A 24705-nucleotide genomic window follows, 5' to 3' on the forward strand; every position below is an offset into this window, starting at 1 on the left:
GAAGTTTATAACGAGGATCTAGAATGTGACCTAGGAAAACAAGCTTGTTCACCTTCTCAAGATCACCCCAATACCCCGTGGATATGTAAGTGATCTGTCCGCCAGCTGCAGGGTAATAGTGCTAGGCTTCACCTCGCCAAGCTCCAAAGTCCTGTAATAGAAAAAGGCATTAAATTAATACTGGCACCTAAATCACATAAAGCTTTATTTATTCTAGATCCACCAATAACACAAGGATTAGTAAAACTCCCTGGATCTTTGAGTTTCTGTGGTAGTTTCTTTTGGAGTATGGCGCTACACTCCTCGGTCAACTTAACTGTCTCAAACTCATGCAACTTCTTTTTCTTTAACATCACATCTTTGATGAACTTTGCATAGTTTGGCATTTGCTCCAAAGCATCGGCAAATGGAATGTTGATATGAATCTTCTTGAATATCTCCAAAAATTTGGCAGATTGATCATCCAATTTCTTCTTTTTGAACCTCTGTGGATATGGAAGAATTGGCATGAATACCGGAGGTTGTTCAACTTCAACTTCAGCTTTGGATACCTCAGTTTCAACTTCTTCAACTGTCACCTCATTTTCATCCTTCTCATTGGAATTTTTACCCTCAAGTTCTCTTCCACTTCTCAAAGTTACAGCTTTGCATTGCTCCTTTGGATTCACTTCAGTGTTACTTGGAAATTGACCTTTATTTGGATCTCTCAATGCATTAGCTAATTGACCAATCTGTGTCTCCAATGATTTCATTGTGGCACCCATATTTCCCATGTGAGTTTCCATGCCATCAAGACGAGATTCAGTCCTAGCCATCCTTTTATTAGATTCAACAACAAATGTCCCAACTAAATCCTCAAGTGAAGGTTTTCCTTCCCCCTTTGATGTATTAAACCCCGGTGGAGGATTCAACACATTCTTATTATTTGCATATGAAAAATTTTCATGATTTCTCAAACCAGGATGATAAGTGTTAGGGGGAGGGTTACCTCGATATCCTCTATAACCACCAAAATTCCTATTGTTGATATAATGTGCCTCATCAGGAATATGTGGTTCTTCAGTAACAACAGATGTATTTTCAACTTCTGATGTACTAGCCTTATTCATTGCTGCAATTTGAGTTGTCAAAGCTGAAACTTGAGCGGTGAGGGATGTAATAGGATCTATGGCATAAATTTCAGCTTGCTTCTTTACTCCTGACCTTTCAGACGGCCACTGATAACTGTTAATGGTCATCTGTTCAAGCAAATCATATGCTTGATCGGGTGATTTGGCAAATATTGTGCCACCAGCTGCTGCATCAACAGTGCCTCTTGTTTGTCCATTCAAACCATTATAAAACAATTCAATCTGTACCCAATCTTCAAAACCATGGTTTGGACATCTCCTCAACAACTCCTTATACCTTTCCCATGCTTCATATAATTGCTCAAAATCAGTCTGCCTAAAAGTACTTATCTCAATTTTCAACTGTGCAGACTTCGCAGGTGGGAAATATTTTGCAAGAAATTTGGTTGCTAAATCCTGCCATGTAGTAATACTCCCCAAAGGAAGCGATTGGAGCCATCCTCTTGCTTGGTCCCTAAGAGAAAAAGGAAACAAACGCAATCGAATTATATCATCAGAAACACCATTTATTTTTACCGTATCAGTAATTTCAAGGAATGTTCTGAGATGTAGATGAGGATCTGCAGTAGCGGCTCCCCCAAACTGGTTCTGTTGAACCATGTTTATCAATGCAGGCTTGAGCTCAAAGTTGTTTGCATGAATAGTTCCTCGTGCTATGCCCGAATAATGAGCATTCAGTACCGGCCTAAAATGATCTCGGATGGGTATTGCAGGGGGTGGATTTTCATTATCTCTGTTCAGCCATTGCTCGAATCTCTTCTCTTCTTGCCTTTCTTAATCTTCTTGCGGTTCTTTCGATTTCAGGATCAAAGATAAGCAAGTCAGGATTTTGCGATCTTCGCATGCACTGTCAAACAAAGACAATAAACAAATCAATGTTCAATGTAATACAATAAAAACAGCTCTAAATTAAAATCTAGACTAATTGGTAACAATACTAATATAAATTCAAATTTGACATTCCCCGGCAACGGCGCCAAAAACTTGTTGCGTGTTTTCTTGATTGCTCGCAAGCGCACGACGTTAAGTTATAGTAAAATGTAATTTTGAGTACAAGTGTCGATCCCACGAAGAATGTATTTCTAAATTTATATTAATGCTTGTAATTAAAATAGTCTCGACTTTATTTAGAATAATCAACTGACAGATTTGTTCGTATCAATAACTGAATTGAAAATAAATTTAATTGTATTACCAAACAAAGTTGAACAACAATGGAATAAAAGATCTAGAGGTCTGACTTCACGCAACTATCCACCATGTGCTATTTTGTGTAGCTATATTATAATTGTCCTTCTTATTCATTAACCAAGAATTCTATAATCATCTACTCCCTCTCCCGAGTGCTAAGTAGATACTAATTATCTAACAAAAGATTGTAACGTCCCCATCAACAATCTATAATTAAATAACTCAATAAGTACCAAAATCTTTTAATGGCTTCAATAGCACTATATGTCCTCCCAAACTTTATAAATACTATCGATGAATTTTTCCCTTTCTTGTTTATAAATTCCCTTTCCCAAGTGATAATTTATAAACATAAAAATCATTCAAGATATGGCCAATAAAATGAAAGCATTAAGATTGGAAAAATACAAATGAACAAGAAAGGAAACTTATATAGCATAAATCATAAATCCCATCACATGGTTTCTAGTTTTGATCCATCATTCCTCTAGAAATAAAAATTAGTTCATAATAAAAATAACACACAAACACACAAATCTTAAACAAGACATATCAAATAAAAGTGAAAATAAAGAAAGAAGAACTTAGAACAAGAGTTTTGGAGTGTATGAAGTTTTTGTCCAAAAGTGTGCAAGAACTTTGTTGAAGAAGATGAGCTTGATCTTCAATCCTTTGCTTGTAGCCTCCACCTTTGTTCTTGCTCCTCCAATATGACCTAGATGATGAAAAAGATATACTTTTATAGTCTAGACAGGATTCCACACGTAGCACACCATTTTCCTCTACTTTTATTCAAAGTCCACAAAGTTTCACAATTTCCGGAATGATGTTGGTGCACGACCGCGGGTGCGGTGATGGTAGGACCGCGGGTGCGGTGGTTTCTCGGCAGAATTCCTCCTGTTCAGCGTGTGAGACCGCGGGTGCGGTCCTAGCATGACCGCGGGTGCGGTCAAGTTTCGGGGAACACCGCGGGTGTGGTCTTGTGGACACCGCGGGTGCGGTGTTGCATCGTCTCTCTTTGTCCTTTGCACCTTCTAATTCATCGCTATACTACTCCAAACTCTCATTTTTAAGCTTCCAAACTACAATAACAAAAACAACAACAAATCAAATAAAACCTGCTCAAGAATCACAAAATTCCAAGTTAAAAATAAGTAATAAAAGTACAATAAATTGCACTTATCACATCATCTCAAGAATTACATGTTAAAAATATTTTGGAGCGATTTAGAATGTCAAATTGCAATCCGTTGATACTCATGTGGTCAAATGTGAAAACTTAAGTTGTAAAATGTGCCTGCCCAAACACTTCTAAAATAATACAAGAGATGGTTAGAGTGTCATATTCTAGTGTAGTTGGGAGTTTTACGTATGCAATGATGTGTACTCGTCCCGATATATGTTATGTCTTCGGTCTGATTAGCATGTATCAATATAATCTCAAAAGAAGACACTGAAGTGCGATCGAAAGGATTCTTAGATGCCTAAAAGACACTACATATATTTCCTTTGTTATCAAGGAAATGATCTAACATTAATTAGATACAAAGATTTGTCTTGGGTGGCGATTTAGATTAGCATAAATCCATTTCTAGATATGCTTTCTTGCGAAATGGTGGATGCATATCTTGGAGAAGCAAGAAATAGAGTGTTTATATGGGAAATTGACCTTCAATCCCCAACCGTCAATTTTTTTTGTGTTCAGTCCCTGGGTACTTTTTTAGTACCACATTTCCACATGAAGTGTACCACATTTTGTATGACATAGTACCACAATTTTGTGGATAGAGAGTGAATCCACAGAAATGTTTTGATTGAGATTTTTCACCAACTTTCTCGTGTTTATACATTCTTTTTAATTTTAAATATATATGTTACTATTTATTTTGCAGTTATTAAAATTATAATTTTAATATTTTAAATATTGAAAAACTTTAACATAGTCGTTTCTAAATTTTATATAATTTATAATAAAACAAGTTAATTTTTTTAAAAAAAAATTCAATGTGAGAAATTGAATTTTTTTTAGAATCAATTTTTTTTCTCTATGATATGAGCAAAAAATTATTTATGTCTGTTAAGTATGACATATATTTTAAATTTTTTAATAATTAATTATATTATAATGCTAAATTTCGCCCCCTAAACATAAGAACCCTTATTACACCATTAAATATATGTTATGGTGATCGTGTCTGGCATTGCATGTAAAAACAAATCTACCTTTTATATTATATAGTTTAAATAATATTTCAAGTATTATAATTTTTTTAAAAATATTATAATATAAAAATAATGCGATTCACGAATTAGAAGCTACGTGATTATTAAGTTTTGTTTAAAAAAAATTCAGAAAAGACATATGGGAGGAATATTTTGATAATTTCTTTTTTATTTGGTTTTATCATGAGAAAATATAATAATTATTGCAAATGTTAACTAATATTCTAAATTTTTGGATAACATTATTTTAAAAGAAATTGTATCATAATAACATTCATGTCCCATGTAAAGATTTGAGATATGTTTAAACTGGTTAATGAGATTTTAAAATTCTTATAACACGTTGAATTAACTATTATTTTATAGCGAGAACGAATATAAATCAGCTATTAACAAATCACATTTTGTAGTCGTATTAGCGTGTAGTGGTGGACGTCAGTCGGTTCGGTCCGTTTTTTCTCTATAACAGTTCGGTTTTTCGGTTTTCGGCTTTGAATATATCTGGTCCAAAACCAAACCATTTTATTACGGTTCGGTTTGGTCCGGTTTTTTGTAACACGGTTCGGTTATATGGTCGGTTATATACGATTTATAATATTTTGTTAAGAAATAAAATTATACATCACTTGATGCTTGATGGATGCAACAAATATAAAAGAAACAATGATAATAGACGAGTATAACATATACGATTATAATACACATATGACTTAACAATCTAAGCTTCAATAACAATTTGAAATACAATTTCAAGCAGTAGCTCTTCAATAAAATAATACACAGTCATTAAATTCAAATTTTCAACTCCAAAATACACATAGATTTTGCATCTCAAATCTCAATACATTTAACAATATGAGCTTCAATAACAATTTGAAATTCCAATTGTCAATATCGGACTTGTCACATGACTAAAGCCCATTTATTAGCCATTATACAAAAAGTCTTATAGTTAAATATAATATGACCGGTTCAGTTATTTCGGTTTTCTGGGGATCAAAACCCTAAACCGAACCGAAAAACCGAATTTCTTTAATTTTGAAACCGTAACCGGCCGAAAAACCAATAAACCAAACCATTTAAACCGAATTTTTCGGTTCGGTCGATTTTAACCAAACTATCCCCACCCCTACTAGTGCGAGTCCGTCTCCGAGGAATCACATTTTGCAGCCGTATGAGCGCGAGACCGTCACCGAGGTGACTCTTTCAGTATAATATGGGCATATTTTTAGAAAATGATAAAAGAAATAGTCGAAAGAGAATTTACTAATCATGTGGCACAAAACTTTTTCTGTAGGCATCTGCTTGCCTTACTTGTCTTCCATGTTTAACTAAGGTGCGATTCTTTTCTTCCTGAAGAATTAATCCCTATTCTTTCAGTTTTTTGATTTCAACAATTTTATTTCATTCAGTTATAACTCAAATTTCTCCTGTCATGATTCAAACAGTATCCAAAATCTGAAACATGTTCCGACAGCAAGAGACAAATCCTCATTTCCTCCCACTTCAAAATGATCCAATACTGGAGTTCCCTTCACAATCCCGCCACCCGCAGCATGAACAGCCTCCACGACGCTCCACCCGAACAAGGGAACGGACACCTCACAGTCCCAGTAGCCCTCACCATCCCACACAGCAGGGGGTTCCGCCAACGTACCATGTCGAACCACCACCGCAGAGGTCCCATGATCACACCAGTACTACTACTCCAGCAGGCCTCATCCCAGCTGACCACTCTATACCACAGGCAACTCCGCCACCGTATCATGTAGCAGCAGCAGCAGCACCGCCGCAGACCCAATACACAACACAAACAAGCCGCCGCTCCCGCCGCCCTTCATTGCTGCAAGGTCCCACATCCCAGAAAACAAGGCCGCTAGCATGGCTGATTGCAGCATTCTGCGCACTTTTCTGGATAATTGTCATAGTCGGAGGCCTCATTATCCTCATAGTTTACCTCCTTTTCCGACCTCGGAACCCGAAATTCGACATATCCGCGGTCACATTCAACGCGGCTTATCTCGACATGGGATACCTCCTCAATGCTGACATCACATTGCTAGCAAACTTCTCCAATCCCAACACCAAAGTGAACGTAGACTTCAGCTACGTGATCTTGGATCTTTACTATGAAAAGAACTTCATCGCTACACGCTACGTGGAACCATTTTCTTTGATGAGAAGTGAAACCAAGTTCGCCAATGTTCACTTTATGGTTAGCCAGGTTAGGCTCTCAATGGGGCATATAATGGAGCTGAAGAGACAAATGGATAGTGGAAGAGTGAATTTTGAAGTCAAGGGTCTGTTTAGAACAAGATCCAAGTTAGGGGGTTTCTTACAGTATTCATATTGGTTGTATGCTCATTGCCAAATTACGGTCACCGGACCACCAACCGGAATCTTGCTCGATAAAAAATGTGTAACGAAGCGATGAAAGGGAAGGAAAGAAGCAAAGGGTGGTCATCTTTGTTCTACTCCTCAGTGATCTTAAGCCTCATCATTTTGTCACAGGGGCATTATTTTTGTGTTAGATCTTGGTGTTTCCTTTGTTAAAAAAAGTTTAAAAAAAAAAGTTATAAAGATCTTGATATCTGATGAACTATATAAATAATCAACCCTTCTGTCTTATATTTCCTACGTTTTTTTATTTTTAACATTACGGGCCTTCCTTTACTGTGCATTAATGCCATAGTCTGTCGCTTAAGAGAGCAATTATTCCTGGAACTAACTCATTATTTCAACCACTATAGCCCATTTAATATAATTTAAATTACAAAAATGACAGCAAATAATTTTATTTTTGAAACAGACTGCAAATAATTTTAATGTATGTGATATTTGAACCCTTTGAATTAAGTAATTTTTTTATTTTTTTTTGCTTTATCATTCACAAAGAAACAAACTGATGTCTGAGATTTAATTTTTAATATAGTTATAATGAGCAAATAATTATGGAGTAGATCTCTTGTGAAACGGTCTCACGAATCTTTATCTATGAGACGTGTCAACCCTACCGATATTCACAATAAAAAGTAATACTTTTTCATGTATGACCCAAATAAAAGATCCGTGTCATACGACTCGTGAGACCGTCTCACACAAGTTTTTGTCATGATTATGTTAGACCTTGTTAAGAAAGTCAAAGTTGTATTTGGATCCAAAGATTTGGATTTAAGATATTTTGAGGAATGTTGAAATCCATTGCATAATATAACAAATAAATTATATAAAAGGTTGGATTTCAAGAGCAACCAAACAAGTCGATGAATTTGTTATTACGTATTTGAAATATTTAGCTCCAAATCAATCAATCAATCTAAAAACAACCTAAATATTTAACAAATTCTAAAAGAGTTAAATTAAGTTCAAAAGCTTAATAATTTAAGTTATCGTTTACTTGTCTTTTATGAATTTTTTTATTGAATATATTTCCAACGTTTATGATCAATCGCTACGGACAAAGCTATATTTTAAAATTGGTAAAACCATTTTTTTCATTTTTACATTTTGTAATTTAGTTCTTTATGTTATAAAATTGTGTTTTTATCTAATACATTTCATTTATTTAATTTTTTGTTGTTCTTTATAATAGTAATTTGTTTCGCGATTTTAGTTATTTTGTATGAAAATGTTAATGCAACCGATGACAATTCATGCTAGCACCACACAGACAATATTTGGAATAAAGGCTAAAATTGTTTATTTTTTTTTAATAAAGGTCCGAATTTGCAATTTTCACTCGAGAAATATCGTGAGTTTATTTGAATAATATAATTGCTTATAATTTGTTTGATTATTATGGTTCAAGTTTTCCGTATCAAATGAATAGTGTTCAATTAAATAAATCGTTAAAAAATAAAATAAAAAAGAATAAACATTTCAAATATGAATAATTCATTCTACTGGCGTAATAAAAAGAATAAAAACAAGTTGATATAAGCACAATTGTTTAAATTTTATATTTCATCCTATATCATATCTGAAGGTATCTGGTTGCATCGCACGTACTTTATGCTAATAGTATGATCAAAAGATCGGTTTCGATGTAATCTAAGAGAAGCTTAGCCATTGTAGACTTCGTTAATACCGCGATGAACTCATGACATAAATCCCTTGGAAGAAAAGAGCACATTTTGTAATCTTGAATAAATATTATATCATATCGCGGAACGAAAGAGTTCTAAGAATAAATGGTCGAGTAGGATGCGCTACAATTTCAACCGAGGCTAGTCTATCAAAAACACAGTTCACAGGCAAGGAGTAGTGAAATTGGAAGTAGAAGAAGCGAGACTTACTCTTCCATCGCTTCTACTTCAACAACCTCCACCATTTCCTTCAATGGAGTTATCTTCGTCTTCAACACCTCTGCAAGCACGAAAAACATCAGAAAACCATAGTACTTGAATCTATAAAGGCGTATAGCTTGGAAAGGAGAATTTAACACGAAGTAAAAGAATGAGCACCGCACGAAAATGCTAACCAGTTTTTTTAGTAAAAGAATAACCCTTCTCATTGATATACGTGCGTGGATTTGGCAGCATATAGTTTCTCAGATACTCTTTCTTCCCCTACAAAAGAAAGTAGACAGGACTTGTTGGAGTTAATTGAAACAACATATACAGAGTCATTTACTAAAAATCAGACGTCAGTCTCAAGGATCAAAATATGAAACCTTCGTTATCACGCAGATATCCACGTTGCTTCCACTTCCCAAGTCGTTGAATATGCCAGAGCAAATGGCTTCAGCTACCAATTTTACACCTTCATCTTTCTGCAAATTGCTTGTCACTCAAAGAGTGAAGAAATTGCAAAAACTATAGGCTCGGGTGCCATGAAGAAAATTAAAGAACTTACGCTCATCCCTTCTCGATATTTAGACTCAAACACAGCCATGGCAGCAAGCGAGCCAGAGCCCATGGTGGCAAAGGGCAGGGTGTCGGTAGAACCATGAGGATAGATCTGGAATTTTATCGAGTCAACCAACATGTTAGGTATGTAACAATATGATGAAAATGATGTAAGATACCAATATCCCGTAGGTAAGAAAAATAACTCACGGTATGCAAATGGGGGCCAGTCACATCAACTCCACCAAGCACCAACGCAGCTTGCACGTATCCTTGGTAACTGATTATTAAAATATGGAATGTCAGATTATAGTCTTCCCATACAAGAAATAATGATGTTAAAAACAGAAGCATCGGTATATAGAGTCACCTGAAAAGATGAGATTTCAGAAGTGTAAGGGCAGTAATAACCCTCGACTCACGACCAGTATGATAGCGATGCAGCTTAAGCTGGGAGCTAACCATGTCTAGGATAGCACAAATCAAGAAAGAAAGAAAGAAATAATTAGATGAAGCATTTAAAACTATTTGATGGTAAAGGCCAGAATACAATGAGCAAAACATGAAATGCAGTTATGTTAACAATACCAGTAACAGCTTCTGTGTCAGCTGCAGTACCAGCTCCACAGCAGTAAATATTGGGAGCCATGTAATGAATCTTCTCGCAATTCTTATCCGCAACAATGGGGCCTTCAGTGGCTCGTGTGTCTGCTCCGAGAATGACACCATCCTGAATCACATAGATGTTAGTCAAGCACGAGTAAACAACAGCATTTCGCCACATGTCACTGATTTCCCATTTTCGGAACCTAGGATCATCGCTTAAATGACAGAAAATCAATATCACACAGACACTACACTGATAGTTTATAAAAAGTTTATAATGAGACAAAAACCTTCGTTAAAATCTTTCAAGATATTCGAATGTAAATCCATAGTTATTAAAGGTGAGCGCCTGAGTGCGAGCACCCATTACGCCTGGTTATCACCCAGGCGCATCTCTTCAATCAGGCGCGTGAAAGACGAGAAGCAACCATAAGGCGCAGAAGCACGCTGAACAAATTGGTATTCAGTTTACAAATTAACTCGAGCCCAAGTATTTTTGAAGCCCACTTAGCAAAGCCCATACCTATCTAACATTAAATAAAAAACTGCATGCATGACTTTTCATCTGCCAATACCCAAGTTCACCGCTGCTCCCTCAATGCTCAATCAAGATTAACGCCTCAAGGTAATATCACTTTCTGAATCTGCCATATACCTATTTATTTTACCTATTTTCTTCTCCAAAGTGCAGCGCTGCTCCCTCAACGTTCGATCAAGATTCACGCCTTAATACACCATGCACTTATGATTTGTTAATGAATTTTAACTAATAGAAGTTTTTTTACTAATTTTGATTTATAACGCATTATCTATTAATGGATTTTATTTATATAGTTGTTGTCTTTGTGAAAATATTTAATTTAAATAGTATAAATTACTTTATATATGTTGAATTTAAATTTATGCAAATAAGATTTATTTCAATAAAGCATGCGCGGCGAACGCGCCATAGCTGTTTAGCGCGTCTTGTGTCCCAAATAACTATGTGGAAATCGATGGAATAACGACATTTCTAGTTTGATATCAATGGTAAAATCCTACCATGTGCCTAAAGAATAATGGATAGATAAATTTTCAAATCACTGCATCATCTTCTTGCAAGCTACCAAGAAAGATCCTTAAGTAATACCAACTTGAAGAAGAAACAACATCAAATTTTTCCAATTTGAACCTCAAAATAGTTCCATGTCAACTGGTACCCAATCGCCCACAAAAAATCCAACGATTCCATTGCAAATATACACAGATACAGTGTTCTAAATGGCAGTCGAAGCGGCCACCTAGGCGGTAGGCTGCCCTCGACTGCCCCACCCCGCCTACGCAGGAGGCGGCTGTTTTAGACAGCTCGAGCTATACGGCGATGGGGAGGCGGTCGAGGCGGGTGGAGGCGGCGAGCAAGCTAGCTAGGTGAGGTAGCCAACGTTTATAAGTTGTAGCCAAAAAATTTTAAAACCTAATCAAAGTCAACTAATTTTAAAACTTTTTTTTTTAAGAAACTATTTTATTAATATTAAATTGTAAAAGTTTACAAAGCGATGTGGGAGATATTTCAAAAATGAAGCCAAAGAACCTCGGGCCTCTTGATAAGTGGATATCTGCAATCAATCCAACAACAGCAAGACAACAAAAAATAAAAGATGCATGGAAGTTAAAGTTTACAAATGATGTGTTGAGTATGTTGCTAGATGGATATACAAAACGGGGGTTCGTTTTCATTCAATTGACAATCAAAGTTTTAGACAACTTGTAGAGGTGATTGGCCAATTAGGTCTGGCTACAAACCTTCAAGTTAATATCTTTTAAGAGAGCAACTTTTGAAGAAAGAAGTTGAGATGACCAAATTTTCTCTAAAAAAACATGAAGAGTGTATGAAACATGGATGTTCAACAATGACCGATGCAAGAACCGATCGCAAAAGGAGAAGCATTATGAATATATGTGTTAATTGCAAGCTAAGCACTTCATTCTTTGGTTCTATTGAAAAATCCACTGGAGGCAAACACGGGGGTTTATATCTTTGAGTTTGTTGAAAAATATATCATTGAGATTGGCCAGCAACATGTTGTTCAAGTAGTGACGGAAAATGCCACTAACAATATGGCAACAGCGGATTTCTTGAAGGTTACACAACCTCGAATTTTTGGACCTCGTGTGAGACTCATACAATCAACCTCATGCTAGAAGTAATTGGAAAACTACCAAAGTTTAGCGGAATGCTTGAGAAAGCAAAGGCTTTGACCATATTCATCTATGCATATCTAAACTTTGACTATTATGAGGAAATATACCAAGAAGAGTGATATTGTGAGGCCTGTGGTAACTAGATTTGCTACTTCATTTTTCACTTTGGAAAGTCTCAAAGACAAGAAAGATCAATTGAGACTCATGTTTACATCCAGGAAGTGGAGCAAAACAAAGTTAAGGAGTAGTGTGTGAAGGGGAAAGTGGCGGAGGCGGCGGTAACAAGTATATCTTTTTGGAATGGCAGTTCTTTGACTTTGAATGTTTTCACCCCTTTAGTGAAAGTTTTATGCCTCATTGATGGTGACAAGAAGCCCTCCATGGCCTTTTTATTGGGTGCTCTCAAACAAGCCAAAGAAGACGTTAAAAAATCTTTCAAAAAAAAGGAAAATGCCATCCTTATTTTGAAGATTATTGATGAGAAGTCTAAGGGAAAACTTGATAGTCCTTTGCATTATGCCGCTTACTTATTGAATACGTTTTTTTACTTCAAAGATTCAAGCATATCAAATGACACCAATGTAATGAATGAGTTTTTGAATAGTGTTGAGATAATTTTTCACACTGACAAGGACATGCAATCTACCATTGCTAATGGTGAATTGTTTAAGTACAAGAGTAAATCTGGAAACTTTGGAAGAAAAATGGTGGTCGCGGCATATGAGAAGGTAGATGTATACCATGACTTTCATTCGGGGAAGTCCTTTTTCCTTTATTTTTATTCATGTTAAGTACATGTATTTTTTTACCCATCTTTGTTTAATTATTTTTTTGCCTCTTTGCTTTTTTAAGTTGGATGATGGTCCAATTATGGTGGTGACACTCCAAACTTAAAAAAAATGACAACAAGATTTCTCTCTTTGACAAATAGTTCATTGGGGTTTGAAAGAAATTAGAGTCAATCTGCAGGGTTAAATATTGAGAACTAATTCATAAATTATGTTATCTATCCTTTCTTAGCAATAGTTTAAAATTTTTAGATACATACTAAGAAGAGGAATAGGCTTGAGACATCAAGATTGAATGATATTGTATCTGTCAAATTCAATGCCAATATTATGAATAAGAAGAGAAAAGAGAAATGGGTGGAGATTTGCTTCTATCCTCTCAAGCTAGTGAAGCTCAAGGTTGGCTTGTTGATGGTGGTGATGAAGATGAGGTCGAGCCGGGTTCAGGACTTGGAGAATGGTAGCGAAGGCCTCGAGAGCGGATGAAGTGCTACAACCAAGGAGGAGTGCAATGAACATCCCCGTTATGAGAATGAATACGATGTTGATTTTGAGTCCGATGATTAGAGGATTATGAATGTAGTTGATGGTGCTTATGTAGATGATTTGGAATATTGGTTATGTTTAGTACTTGTTCTAATGATGGATTGAAACTTTGAAATTTAAACTTAGTTTTTTGGTAAAAGTAATTATATTACTTTATTAGCATAATAGCATTAATATGAGGACGAATCTTTATTAATTATCTTGTTAATTTGCATTTATAGATTTATTTGCACATTATCTAGATGATATCATATTGTATGATACTTCTTTATGTTTAAAATTATTTAATTACACATCTTACATAAAAAAACTATATGACTATTTGTGATTATATTACATGATTATGTATGATTATCTATAAAAAAACATTACTTAAAACAATTCAACCGCGCCACGCCACCTCCAGTCATTTACAACATTGCACAGATGAAAAAAACCCAGAATCTAATGAAGCCTAAATCTACAAGAGAAACTCACGAGAAAACCTCCGAATAGAAGCACCAGAATGCTGTCTACGTAAAGGGGGAAAATCAACAAATCACACCTACGACATCATCCACTCGGAGCTCAAAGAAACCCAAAACGTGTAAATCAATGTACCTGAAATATCAAACCCACGATTGTTGTTCCCGTTTTAAGAAACGAGGGTTTCTTCAAACCCTTCTGCGCCAGCATATCGTTCCTCCGGCAGTTCTCGAAGCTAAATCCACCTGCTAATTGCTTCTCTTTCGTCATATCTACCAAATTCTCTTCCCAAAAAATCTATCAAAACAAAAACAAACAATCAAAAGTAAGAATCATAACATTACTGAAAAAAATAAAATAAAGCAAAAGGATACATTACTAGTAAGCATAAAAAAACTTGAAAATCGAAGTAATCTAGGTATAATCATCGAGGAAGAATCAGGAAACTCACAAAAATGGAGATCCAACCGCAGGATGGAGAGCGGGGAAGTGAGAGCTTTTTACAGATACTGTATTGCGATTGTTTGGTAGAAAAGAAACGAAGGAAGACGTAAATGTGAAATAGAAGGTTAAGTTAGTAATATTACTTTACCCCCTAACAATCCCAATTATACAACATTTACTCCAATTAGGCTCTATAAGTGATAAAATTAATAGTTGCAATTTTCTAATTTTTTTAAAAATAATTTATATATTTTCTTTCAAAAACTATTTTTTATAAAAAAAAATATAAAATAATTAGCTTAAATTTTAGGATTTTTTTAAGACTTATCAAATAATTTATGGTTTGAAAAGTAAATTAAAGACGATTAATTCTATGAAATGAGTGGGTTTCATGTGAGACCGTCTCACGGATCTTAACTGTGAGACTGGTCAACCCTACTCATATTCACAATAAAAAGTAATACTATTAGAACAAAAAGTAATACTTTTTGATGGATGACCCAAATAAGAGACCCGTCTCGCAAATACAACCCGTGAGACCGTCTCACACAAGTTTTTGTCATATGAAATTTAGTAAAAACTTATTTTACAAAAATGGTGAATTGGTCCAACGGTAACAATTTATCATTATTTATTTAAAAAAATTGTTTTTTAAATAGTAGCTGATTTAATTTTATATACATAATTGTTCATTTATTTAATATTTTTTGTTTAATTTTCAAAATATAAAATTAAAAAAGTTGTGTATGTATGTCAAATTATAATTATGGTAATTGTTGGTGTAATAATTATCTTTGTTGAGTAAAGCAATTGGAATATGTTGTTTGAGCTGTTGTACGATTTAAAATATTTGAGTTGCATCGTTACCACCAACTATAGCTTTTGGCAAAGCGGCAATCGCTTGGTCCTATAATTGGTATCAAAGCAAAGGCCACATTGGTGTGCTGTCGTTGAACACCAAATTAATTCCTACTCTTTTAAATAAAAACGAGTGTAATGGTGAGTAGGGTCGAATCCACAGGGAACGGTATATTTATTTCTTTTGATACTAAAAATAAAAAGGGGGATTTGTTTTGATAATTACTAAATAAAATAATCTAAACTAAAATAACCAAGCAAGAAAGAATACTGAATCTAGAATTGAAAAGTAATCCACGAGAATAAATTGAAGAATTTAATACGAGAAAAATACTGATTCAAGGGGATTCCACTATTTAATTATCTCATTGTTCATCGGTTAACCAATCATTTAATCATGTTATTCTAAGCAATTAACCTTAGAATAATAGGGATAGCCGCTAAAATTCTTGTGTTTTCCTAAATTAATTAACCAAACCCAACATCCAGTCAAAACTTACCGATAATCAACTGGGCACGATAACATTCCATATTAATTAAAGATAGCATTTTAGTTTCGTGAAAACAGTTAATCCTATCTAACAACCGAGATAGCTGTAATTGGAAGATCTAGTTCCGTCGATTTATTTAGATTACACATTTTATGATAGCACAACACATCTAACCTATTGCTACTCATGTACCAATCGTTCATGACAATTACGGATCACTGAATTCATAGTTAGCAGTAGAAAATTATATATCAAATTAAAATGTCAGATTAATTGACATATAACTTTCATTGAAATAAATCATAAATCAACAAATACTTGAACAAAACACGAATATTAAATTAAAGCACAAAAGCCTCACAGTGATAAAATTAAAATAGTAGACTATCCTTTGAATCAGATTAGAAAATTAGCCTAACATAATTTGATCTACAATATCCATAAAAAATAAATAAGAAAACATAAGGAAATGTAAACTATTTTGTTGGGAGAAAAAAGGAGAGTCCTGCCCTTCTTTTCGTACGTGAGGATGAGGGTGGAATATGATTGTGAAGAAGTCTTTTTCAATCTCTTTCCTGAATTTCTTTGCTGCTGCTGTGGTCTCTCCTACGTGAGTGGTGGCTTTTTGGGTCTAAACAATTGCTAAAAGCCCACTAATTCTAATTAACCCTAAATCTTAAATATAAAATAATAGATAATATTTTATCTAGATTTTCCTTTTTTGCGATTTTTTTGGCAGCTGAAATATTGTCACAAAGCGTGGCCACGCCTTGTTCCAGGACTTTTTCTGGTTTGGTCATTCACTTTCAAACTTTATCTTGGAAACTTCAAATATGATAAACATCACCTTTTTAACTCAAATTTGCTCCAAGACTGCGAAAGTTCCTCCTACAATAAAATTACACAAAAATGTATCGATTAAACATATCGGAGGTTAGAATAATGAGAAAATGAAATAACTAACTATTATGAGCCTATCACACATGTTTGATTATCATTTATCGCAAAGAGTGTAATTATTGAGAGGGAGATTGTTGGGTGCAATAATTGTCTCTATTGGGTAAAGCAATCGAAACGTGGTGCTTGAGTTGTAATCGAGTTTAAAATATTTGAGTTGCATCGTTACTACCAGCTCTAACTTTTGGTAAAACGGAAAACGCTCGATCCTACGATAATTTTAACTATTTATTTATAATGGATTTCAAGTTCATACAATAATAAATATATTTGAAATTCATTCTACTTTATGTAACTAATGTGTAAATAATAAAGTACGGATTTAAAATTTCATCTATTATTTCATTATTATTATTAACAATAAAAGTATACTCAAAATCCATGATTTTTAAATTCATCAAACCAAACACATAATTTCAAATAATGCATGAGGCTTTTTAATTTCTTTCTTTATTAAAATATATATGGTTGTTAATTTATGACAAAATAAAAGAATAGTAGGAATTGGCAAATTATCTTAAATTTTGAAACTGGCCCCAAGTCCCATTTTATATATTATTATATATTAAAATTAAAATAGCTGCTTTGAAGAGTGCGTCTCATGTGAGACCGTCTCACGGGTCATAATCCGTGAGACGGGTCAACCCTATCTATATTCACAATAAAAAGTAATACTCTCAGCATAAAAAGTGATACTTTTTCATGGGTGACCCAAATAAGAGATCCGTCTCACAAAAACGACCCGTGAGACCGTCTCACACAAGTTTTTGCCTGCTTTGAATTGGTATATGCTCACCGGATTCCGGTTAAATTCTGATGAATAAAAGGGCAATATAATCATTTGATAAATAAAAATTGGTCCGATCAATTTATTTCAATACTCCTAAACCTTTGGCTTCCATCTTTTTATTTTTCACCAAAAAACAGAGGTCTTCCTACTTCAAATATTGATGTATGTCTTGAAGGGATTGTCACATCGGATATATTTTAAAATTTTAGATTAATTTTCAAGCTAATAATAAATTTAGTAAAAAAAATAAAAATTTGGACACGATTCATCAATTTTTTTACACAACTTAAATATTCGTTTTTTTTTAAAAAAAAAAAGACACAATCACTATAAATTTGAATAATCTTTTAAATTTTTTAATGACAAAATATGTATATAAATCAAAATTTGAGCCAAATTTAAAAATAAATAATTTATTTCTATATTATAAATTTATTTATTTAAAATTATGTAGATATTGTGTGCATTATATATAGACCAAGGGCCGGTCACACCGGGAACTGAACCGGAACTGACCCGTGGTCAACGAGACAATTAATTGGGTCAACAAGATTGACCAAGAACTGTGAAGGGAACCGCACTAAGACGGGCGGTCCGATTATGATTTATGGATGTAAAACTCGTCGACCCCCTGGGTTGGACGGAGCAGGTCAGCCATTTTTTTATATTTTAAATGAATAGACACGATCGATTGATTAAGTGACCGTTGAATATCCTCGGCTGGTCAACCAGCCAAGTCAACCGTTTTTCTTAAAAAAATGGTGTGGCCATTTTTCAACAGTCAACTAGTCGGGACGGCCCGGCCCGAACCAGCATGTCGACCGAATTTTTTTGTCGGAAATTTTTTTATATAAATACCCTAGTGTGAGTCTTACCAAAAGGAAGAAGAATGGGTGACGTATGAGCTTAAATTCTCCGAACATCCAGAAACAAACTTGCGTACATTTTACATTCAGTTTTTTCCCAGTGAAGTCATTATTTGAATTGTTCAAATCTATCCGTTTGGCTTCTTTCCGCATGTATTTTTGTTAGCTAAGTGAAATTGACACTAGAGAATTCATAGTTCACTTGACTTGATTAAAGTTATATAAAAAAATTTTGTCGCACGTGTTCATTCAATTTCCAACCGATCCTATCACCCTCATTTTTTCCACATAATTTTCTCTCAATCTCTAATTTTTAATTTTTTTTTCTTGATTATCAAAGTAAGTCTCGATTATTTTTTTATTGTCAATTGTTGATTTATTTTGATAATTACTTCAATTTCATATTTATAAAAATGGTCGGAGCCAAATCAAGTCAAAGGGGTGGCAAGGGAAAGGGAAAAAGGCGTCGTGACAAAAAATATTTCTCAATTTATATTTGTTATTTTAGAATAATATGGTCTATCTTCTCAAGTTTTTCAATTTCGTTTGATATAATAGTGCAAATATTTCTAGTTTTGCCGGACTTATTGAAATATGTAAACCATCGCTATGTGCTAAATTTTTAAATATTAGATCCACGTGTCATATTTTAAATTTGTGTTACAAAAAAATTTATGATCGCATATTCAACCACTCAGGAACGTCATTCATTATTTATAGACACATCCTCATGTTATGAAACAATCGGACAAATTTCGGAAAAAAAAATGGTATGATGCCTAAATACTTTGCACGAGATGTTCCAAATAATTGGAATTCAATATATAAATTGTTATTATCGTCTTTTGAATATTAAGTTTTATTATACATGTTTTTTCATTATCATGTTCAAGCTCGTGATATTTATTTATTTTCAAATCAATGGAAAATATGTACTAGTATTTGTGAAATTTTAGAAGTTTTTGATGATGCTAGTGGTTATTTTAAGGTGTTTATTATCGTAATTCTCATTTAGTTCTAACACACAACATTGCATATATTTTTATTGAGCATATTAAATTTAATTATGATGCCTTATTTCAATATATTATGTCATGAAATAAAAATGAGAAAAATATTTTTTATAAATTTCTGAAATATTTTTATGTGATTTTTTTTAGATCCTAAACTTTAATTAGATGGTTTACAAGAAATTTTAACTTATGAATATTTAGACCATGTTATGGAAAAAACAGTTCCTCATATTTTATTGATTTTGTTTAATATTAAAACTATTTTCTATGATATTTATAATGAATATAACACGAAATATGGTGGATAAATTGTTTTTCATGAAACACAATCCACTACCACTAGTAATATTACTTATAAACTTACTAAAATACAACTTTTATTAAGAGAACGAGCGAAATTACAACTAGGATCCTCAAGTTCAAGTCAGGAACTTGAGAATTATTTATCACTACTTTTGATTTTAGTGATTCAGATGAGGAATTTTTCGACATTTTGCGATGGTGGTCACAAAAAACACAAATATATCTAGCTTGCCACATATCAACGGTTGCAGTGGAGTAAACTTTTGGTATTAGGAAGAAATACATTGGATAAGAGATGTTCTAGCTTAAAGTCGAAAAATTTGGAAGTACAATGTTTACTCAATTATTGGTCAAAAGCTGCTAGCCGAACACAAAATATTAAAAGTGATGAAAAAGACCAAGATGAAACCGAGAGAACATTCGGAACAACGTCGAGAGGAAATGTGTGTGAATGTGATTGAACATAATGAAATATAATATTTTTTTATATAAGATGTTAAGAGCCGAAATATAATAAAAAATTTATTGAAAAATGTAATATATTTTTTTATTAAGATGAAATATTTGATAGAGTTTTATAAGTTCAATAGTGCAAGAATTCTTTTTCAATTTACATTTTTTATTCTTTAAAGATTTTTTAAAAAATATTTTTTCAAAAAAAAAAATTAAAGGATCGAACTGGACTCGGAACCGGCGGTTAACCGGCCACGAGCAGGCTGGTTAAGTGTCGAGTTGTGCTGATCGGACCGAGCTCGGCCCCAGGCTAGGTCTAATTATATAATCGATAGTATTCCTAAGATGTCTGATGATTTGTTGACCTTCCGAGTTCTAGTGTTCCTTCCATTTTTTTTCAAGGTTCCTCAACCACTAGACTACACTGCCCAATGATAATTTGAACCGTTGGTTCTATGTTCTGTCGGACTTGTAAATACATGAAAAGGATAGCAAGTTTTTGGAACATTGAGCGACCGGTTGGATTTATATGTAAATTATTATGTATTAATATCAAATAAGGTAAGTCCCTTAAAAGCAATAAATAAATGTAATAAAATAAAGATGAACAAAAAATTGTTTATTGACGTTCGGAGAATAACAGCTCCTACATCACCCTTTCTTCCACCTAGGAAGATATCACTGGAAGACTTTGATGTATACAACTCTTATACAAACTCCTTTCAACTTAGGACTAATCTCTTACCTAATTGAAACTCTTAGCACATTCGATTGTATGCCACAACTTCACAATCCACATAATGTTTCACGTCTTTTATGTCAAGACTACAAACTCAATTGTTAATATATTTGTGTAAAACTCACTCATATAAGCTTTGAAGCTCAACTTTAATATATATATATGTAAGAGTGATTGTGTGTGAAGATTCAATCCTTTGCGTTGTATGTATATCTCAAATATATCCTCACACTTGGAATTGGACTTGGACTTGCTCTCATTCTGACTAATTTCTTCATATATGCTGCTCATGTTTTAAATGATCTTCCAAAGCTTGTATTTGATCTTCAAGTTGTTGTATTTATAGCATTCAACAATGATATAAATTTTAGATACAAGAATATGAATGTTAGTAAAGTTTATGTACTGTTTTTTATATTAAAATGGTCATAGTCGCGCTTCTAGCTACTTTCCTTATTTTCTGCTGATTTTGGTCGTATTGGATGTAACAACTACTTGTTGTCTACTGGTTGCAGCAACTACTGGTTACAACGGTTACTGGTTTGGGCTCTGTTGCATTTCGGGGTCTACTTCTTTTCGCACTCATGCTCTTTCTTATAATTCTTGATTCGTTAATTTTTTGTGCAATGTAATGACATGAAACTGTGTAACTCTTTTATCTTTCCATACAATAAAAAAAAATCACTCAATTTAGGGCTCGTACAAGAGAGATATGCTCGAAACACTAAGCTACGTTTGATATTCCGCTCAATCGAATTTAGTGCAGAACCAGTAACATCAATGGTAATTTTCTTCTTCTTAGACTCTTATTCAGACCTCAACTTCTGAATATAATTTGTAGATTTTTAAATTTTTTGCTTAACCGTTTTGGCGGCTGCTTATTGGAATTATCGAGCTATTAAATATCAAAGAAATAGTTCAACTTGCCAGAAACTAAGGTGTGCTAAAATTTTGTTTCAGCAACATCTTACTTCCAAATTGAACAAGCAATTACACACTTTAGTACATATGTTATAAACATAATAAAAAAATTTGGTATAATTAAAATCAAGATTGTTAGCGTTCTAAAACCCAACAGTTTCCCCCTTTTATGACCCAAAACTTGGATAAACTATAAAAGCATCTAACATATTTCTTCCTTTTTGTGTAAAAAAATAGATTTAAAAATAATTTTAACACAAAGTTTATATCAACCTCACTATTTAAAACCAATTTCTCCCTATAATTTTGAAAGTTTAAAATTTATAAATATAAAGGGATGACCAACCAAATTTCTCCATATCCTATTTTCTGTGGAAGCTTATATGGTCTGACTTTAACCAATAAACTGTTTGATCTCGTGCATGAATCAGCTACAAATTTTATGTCGGTGTGATTCTCTATGAGTCTAATTTTCAATGCAAAAAGCGGTTTATCTTGGACACTGGAGCAAGACGTAATGGTATTTTTCCCAAGGTTGCTACAGCTGTCAAAAGAATACTCAACTGTACATATATATGTTAGAAAAATGCAAAATTTCAAAATTTTAAAATAAAAAATCAGTTTCAAATGTTCTTTCAAGAACATCCTTGTTCGGATACCAATTGATAAGATCGTGAGGGGAAAAATATTGACACACATAAAATCTTGGTGTGTAATATTTTGGTATTTTAAGAATACAAAATGTTTCAACAATGTATCTTAAAAACAGTAGCAAATGTGGAAATGTAATCAAATAAATATGCACAAATTTTTTTATGGATGTTCGGAAAATAACAACTCTTATGTCATTCATTCTTCCACCTAGACTAGTGTGATGGCTCGTTATTCTAATCACGATTTATTACATGCAATCATGATTAATCACTAATCAGAGAAAAATTGAGTTAAAAATTTGTATTTAAGCCTATAAAAATTTCAGCATGACCTTCTCATATATAGAATATACCAGAAAATCAAATACTTCAAATAGACAACATATGCCCTCAATAACCACAACAACATAAACATGTGCCAGCCAGACACAATCATGTCATATACAAATCAAAATATTATAGAGCCAATAAGGCTCGACAATAACATAAAACAATCCTACAAATATATACATATAGTATCTGGGAGACATCAACACTACGCAGTACCTAAATACAACTGAGCTGACTCCCAAAGAGCTCTGATGCTTCCTCTCTCGAGCGCTTGAGATTGAACCACCTGTCATTTCCACACACAAAAGTCATGACAGCCCCCACTAGGGGTTCAGAAACTCCAGTACAAGACATCAAGAAACCACAATATATGACATAGAAATGCAATGATGCTATGCATGAATGCAATGCATGAATATGTGCAAGATATCAGGATGTCAGGATTCGAATGATTGATATCAACAATCATACATATATGCTCGAGCTGGTCTACGACTCAGTGGACCGTGCATGAGATATGGCCCAGCCTCGAAGCCAGCAACTACCTAAGCCGGACCCAATCAAGGTAAAACATCTCCATGACACTATATCGTATCATATATATAACGGATCTCAATTGAAATATATTTGGATCTCAATAACAGACAGTCTCAATATGATATGTTCAGTGGTATTAATGTGTCTAACTAAAGTAAAAATGTGTGTGGAAATATTTTATTTTATTTTTCATATCAATTATCAACTGATAATATGCGAGTCAGCATATAATATCATATAAATTAAAAAATAGCGAATAAATCATACACGGGACCAGCAAAGGCATCTATCAGACATCGTGAAAAATAATTAATCTCTACGTACCTCAACCAATTTACCAGTAATTTAAATTCTCAAGGAAATCCTGGAAATGTCAACTTAGAAAAATCACATGAATATTAATTTAAATGGTCTTATTATCATATAAAAATTCTACCATTGAAATTCACTAAAAAAAATCCAAATTCAATTATTCAGGCATTTTAAATTCCTAAATCTCAATATTCGATTAAAATACCAAATATCAATCATTTCTATTTTAGTTTGTCGCAAAATACTAATTTTAGTTTTAAATGACTCTAAACTAATGTTAAATCGATTAAATTTCTTAATTTCCCAAACTTTTAATTTTACCTCAAAATTCATAATATTTGAATTTCATTGTTTTATTAACTCGAATTATTGCGATAAATTCTAGGTTCGCCAGAATATACCTCCAAATCTCACGATTCTGGAACCTACAACAATAATCCAATAATTAATCAATATTAATATAATATTTGGACCAAAATTGAATTAAATCGGAAGATCAAAATTCTACCCCTAGACAGCCTTCGAATTCACCGAACCATGACTGGAAATCGAACCTAAATACTAGGCTCGTCGACCATAGGTGGAGAACTCGTTGGAGAAGATGACCGGAATCGCACAGAAAATCAAATCGCTAGCTTTCTGCAAAATTTTGGTATCAAAACAAAGCTTGAGATATAAGGAACAAAACCCTCAATTTTTGAGCAGCGATTTCAGGCGGCGAAGTTGCGGCGGTTTCCAACAGATCGCGATAAAATTGGGTGAAATCAGTACCAAAACGTAGCTCTCGTCACGGGCTTTCCGAATATTTTTACTTTAAATTTTTTGCGACTGATGACGGAGATACGGGAGGTAAAAGTTGGCGATGGTCATGATTGAAGGTTTGGAGGTTTACGGGGAGAGATAATGATGATGATGATATGTGTGTTTGTGTCTTATCTCTTAGGTTCAAAATTTGACCCAAACTATTTTATTTTAAATTATGTGTGCTATAAAATTCAAAATTGTATTTTAATATCATCTATAAACCAATATTTTCTAATATATATTTTAAAAACACAATT

At 33.5% G+C, this 24705-nt stretch overlaps 2 protein-coding genes across 3 annotated transcripts; one reads left to right on the plus strand and one right to left on the minus strand.

The window, feature by feature from the left end:
• The first annotated feature begins 5507 nt into the window (after positions 1–5507).
• On the plus strand, positions 5508–7134 carry LOC140819797 (NDR1/HIN1-like protein 13). The gene has a single exon (XM_073180025.1). It carries the CDS (start codon positions 6010–6012, stop codon positions 6976–6978), a length of 969 nt encoding a protein of 322 aa, XP_073036126.1. The 5' UTR covers positions 5508–6009; the 3' UTR covers positions 6979–7134.
• Positions 7135–8590: 1456 nt separating this feature from the next.
• On the minus strand, positions 8591–14562 carry LOC140820112 (proteasome subunit beta type-7-B-like). Of its 2 annotated transcripts, none has more exons than XM_073180430.1 (9): positions 14428–14562; positions 14113–14274; positions 9980–10121; positions 9762–9858; positions 9602–9671; positions 9399–9503; positions 9217–9315; positions 9025–9112; positions 8591–8909 (listed from the first exon to the last, which is right to left on the minus strand). In XM_073180430.1, the coding sequence occupies exons 2-9, from the start codon at positions 14245–14247 to the stop codon at positions 8836–8838; spliced, it is 810 nt and encodes a 269-aa protein (XP_073036531.1). In that variant the 5' UTR covers positions 14248–14274; positions 14428–14562; the 3' UTR covers positions 8591–8835. The 2 variants fall into 2 exon arrangements, with proteins under 2 accessions (XP_073036531.1, XP_073036532.1); XM_073180431.1 differs by having other exon boundaries at positions 14113–14278; positions 14428–14511.
• Between the last annotated feature and the right edge of the window lie 10143 nt (positions 14563–24705).

This window comes from Primulina eburnea, chromosome 18 (assembly GCF_022965805.1).
Source record: "Primulina eburnea isolate SZY01 chromosome 18, ASM2296580v1, whole genome shotgun sequence".
NCBI lineage: Eukaryota > Viridiplantae > Streptophyta > Magnoliopsida > Lamiales > Gesneriaceae > Primulina > Primulina eburnea.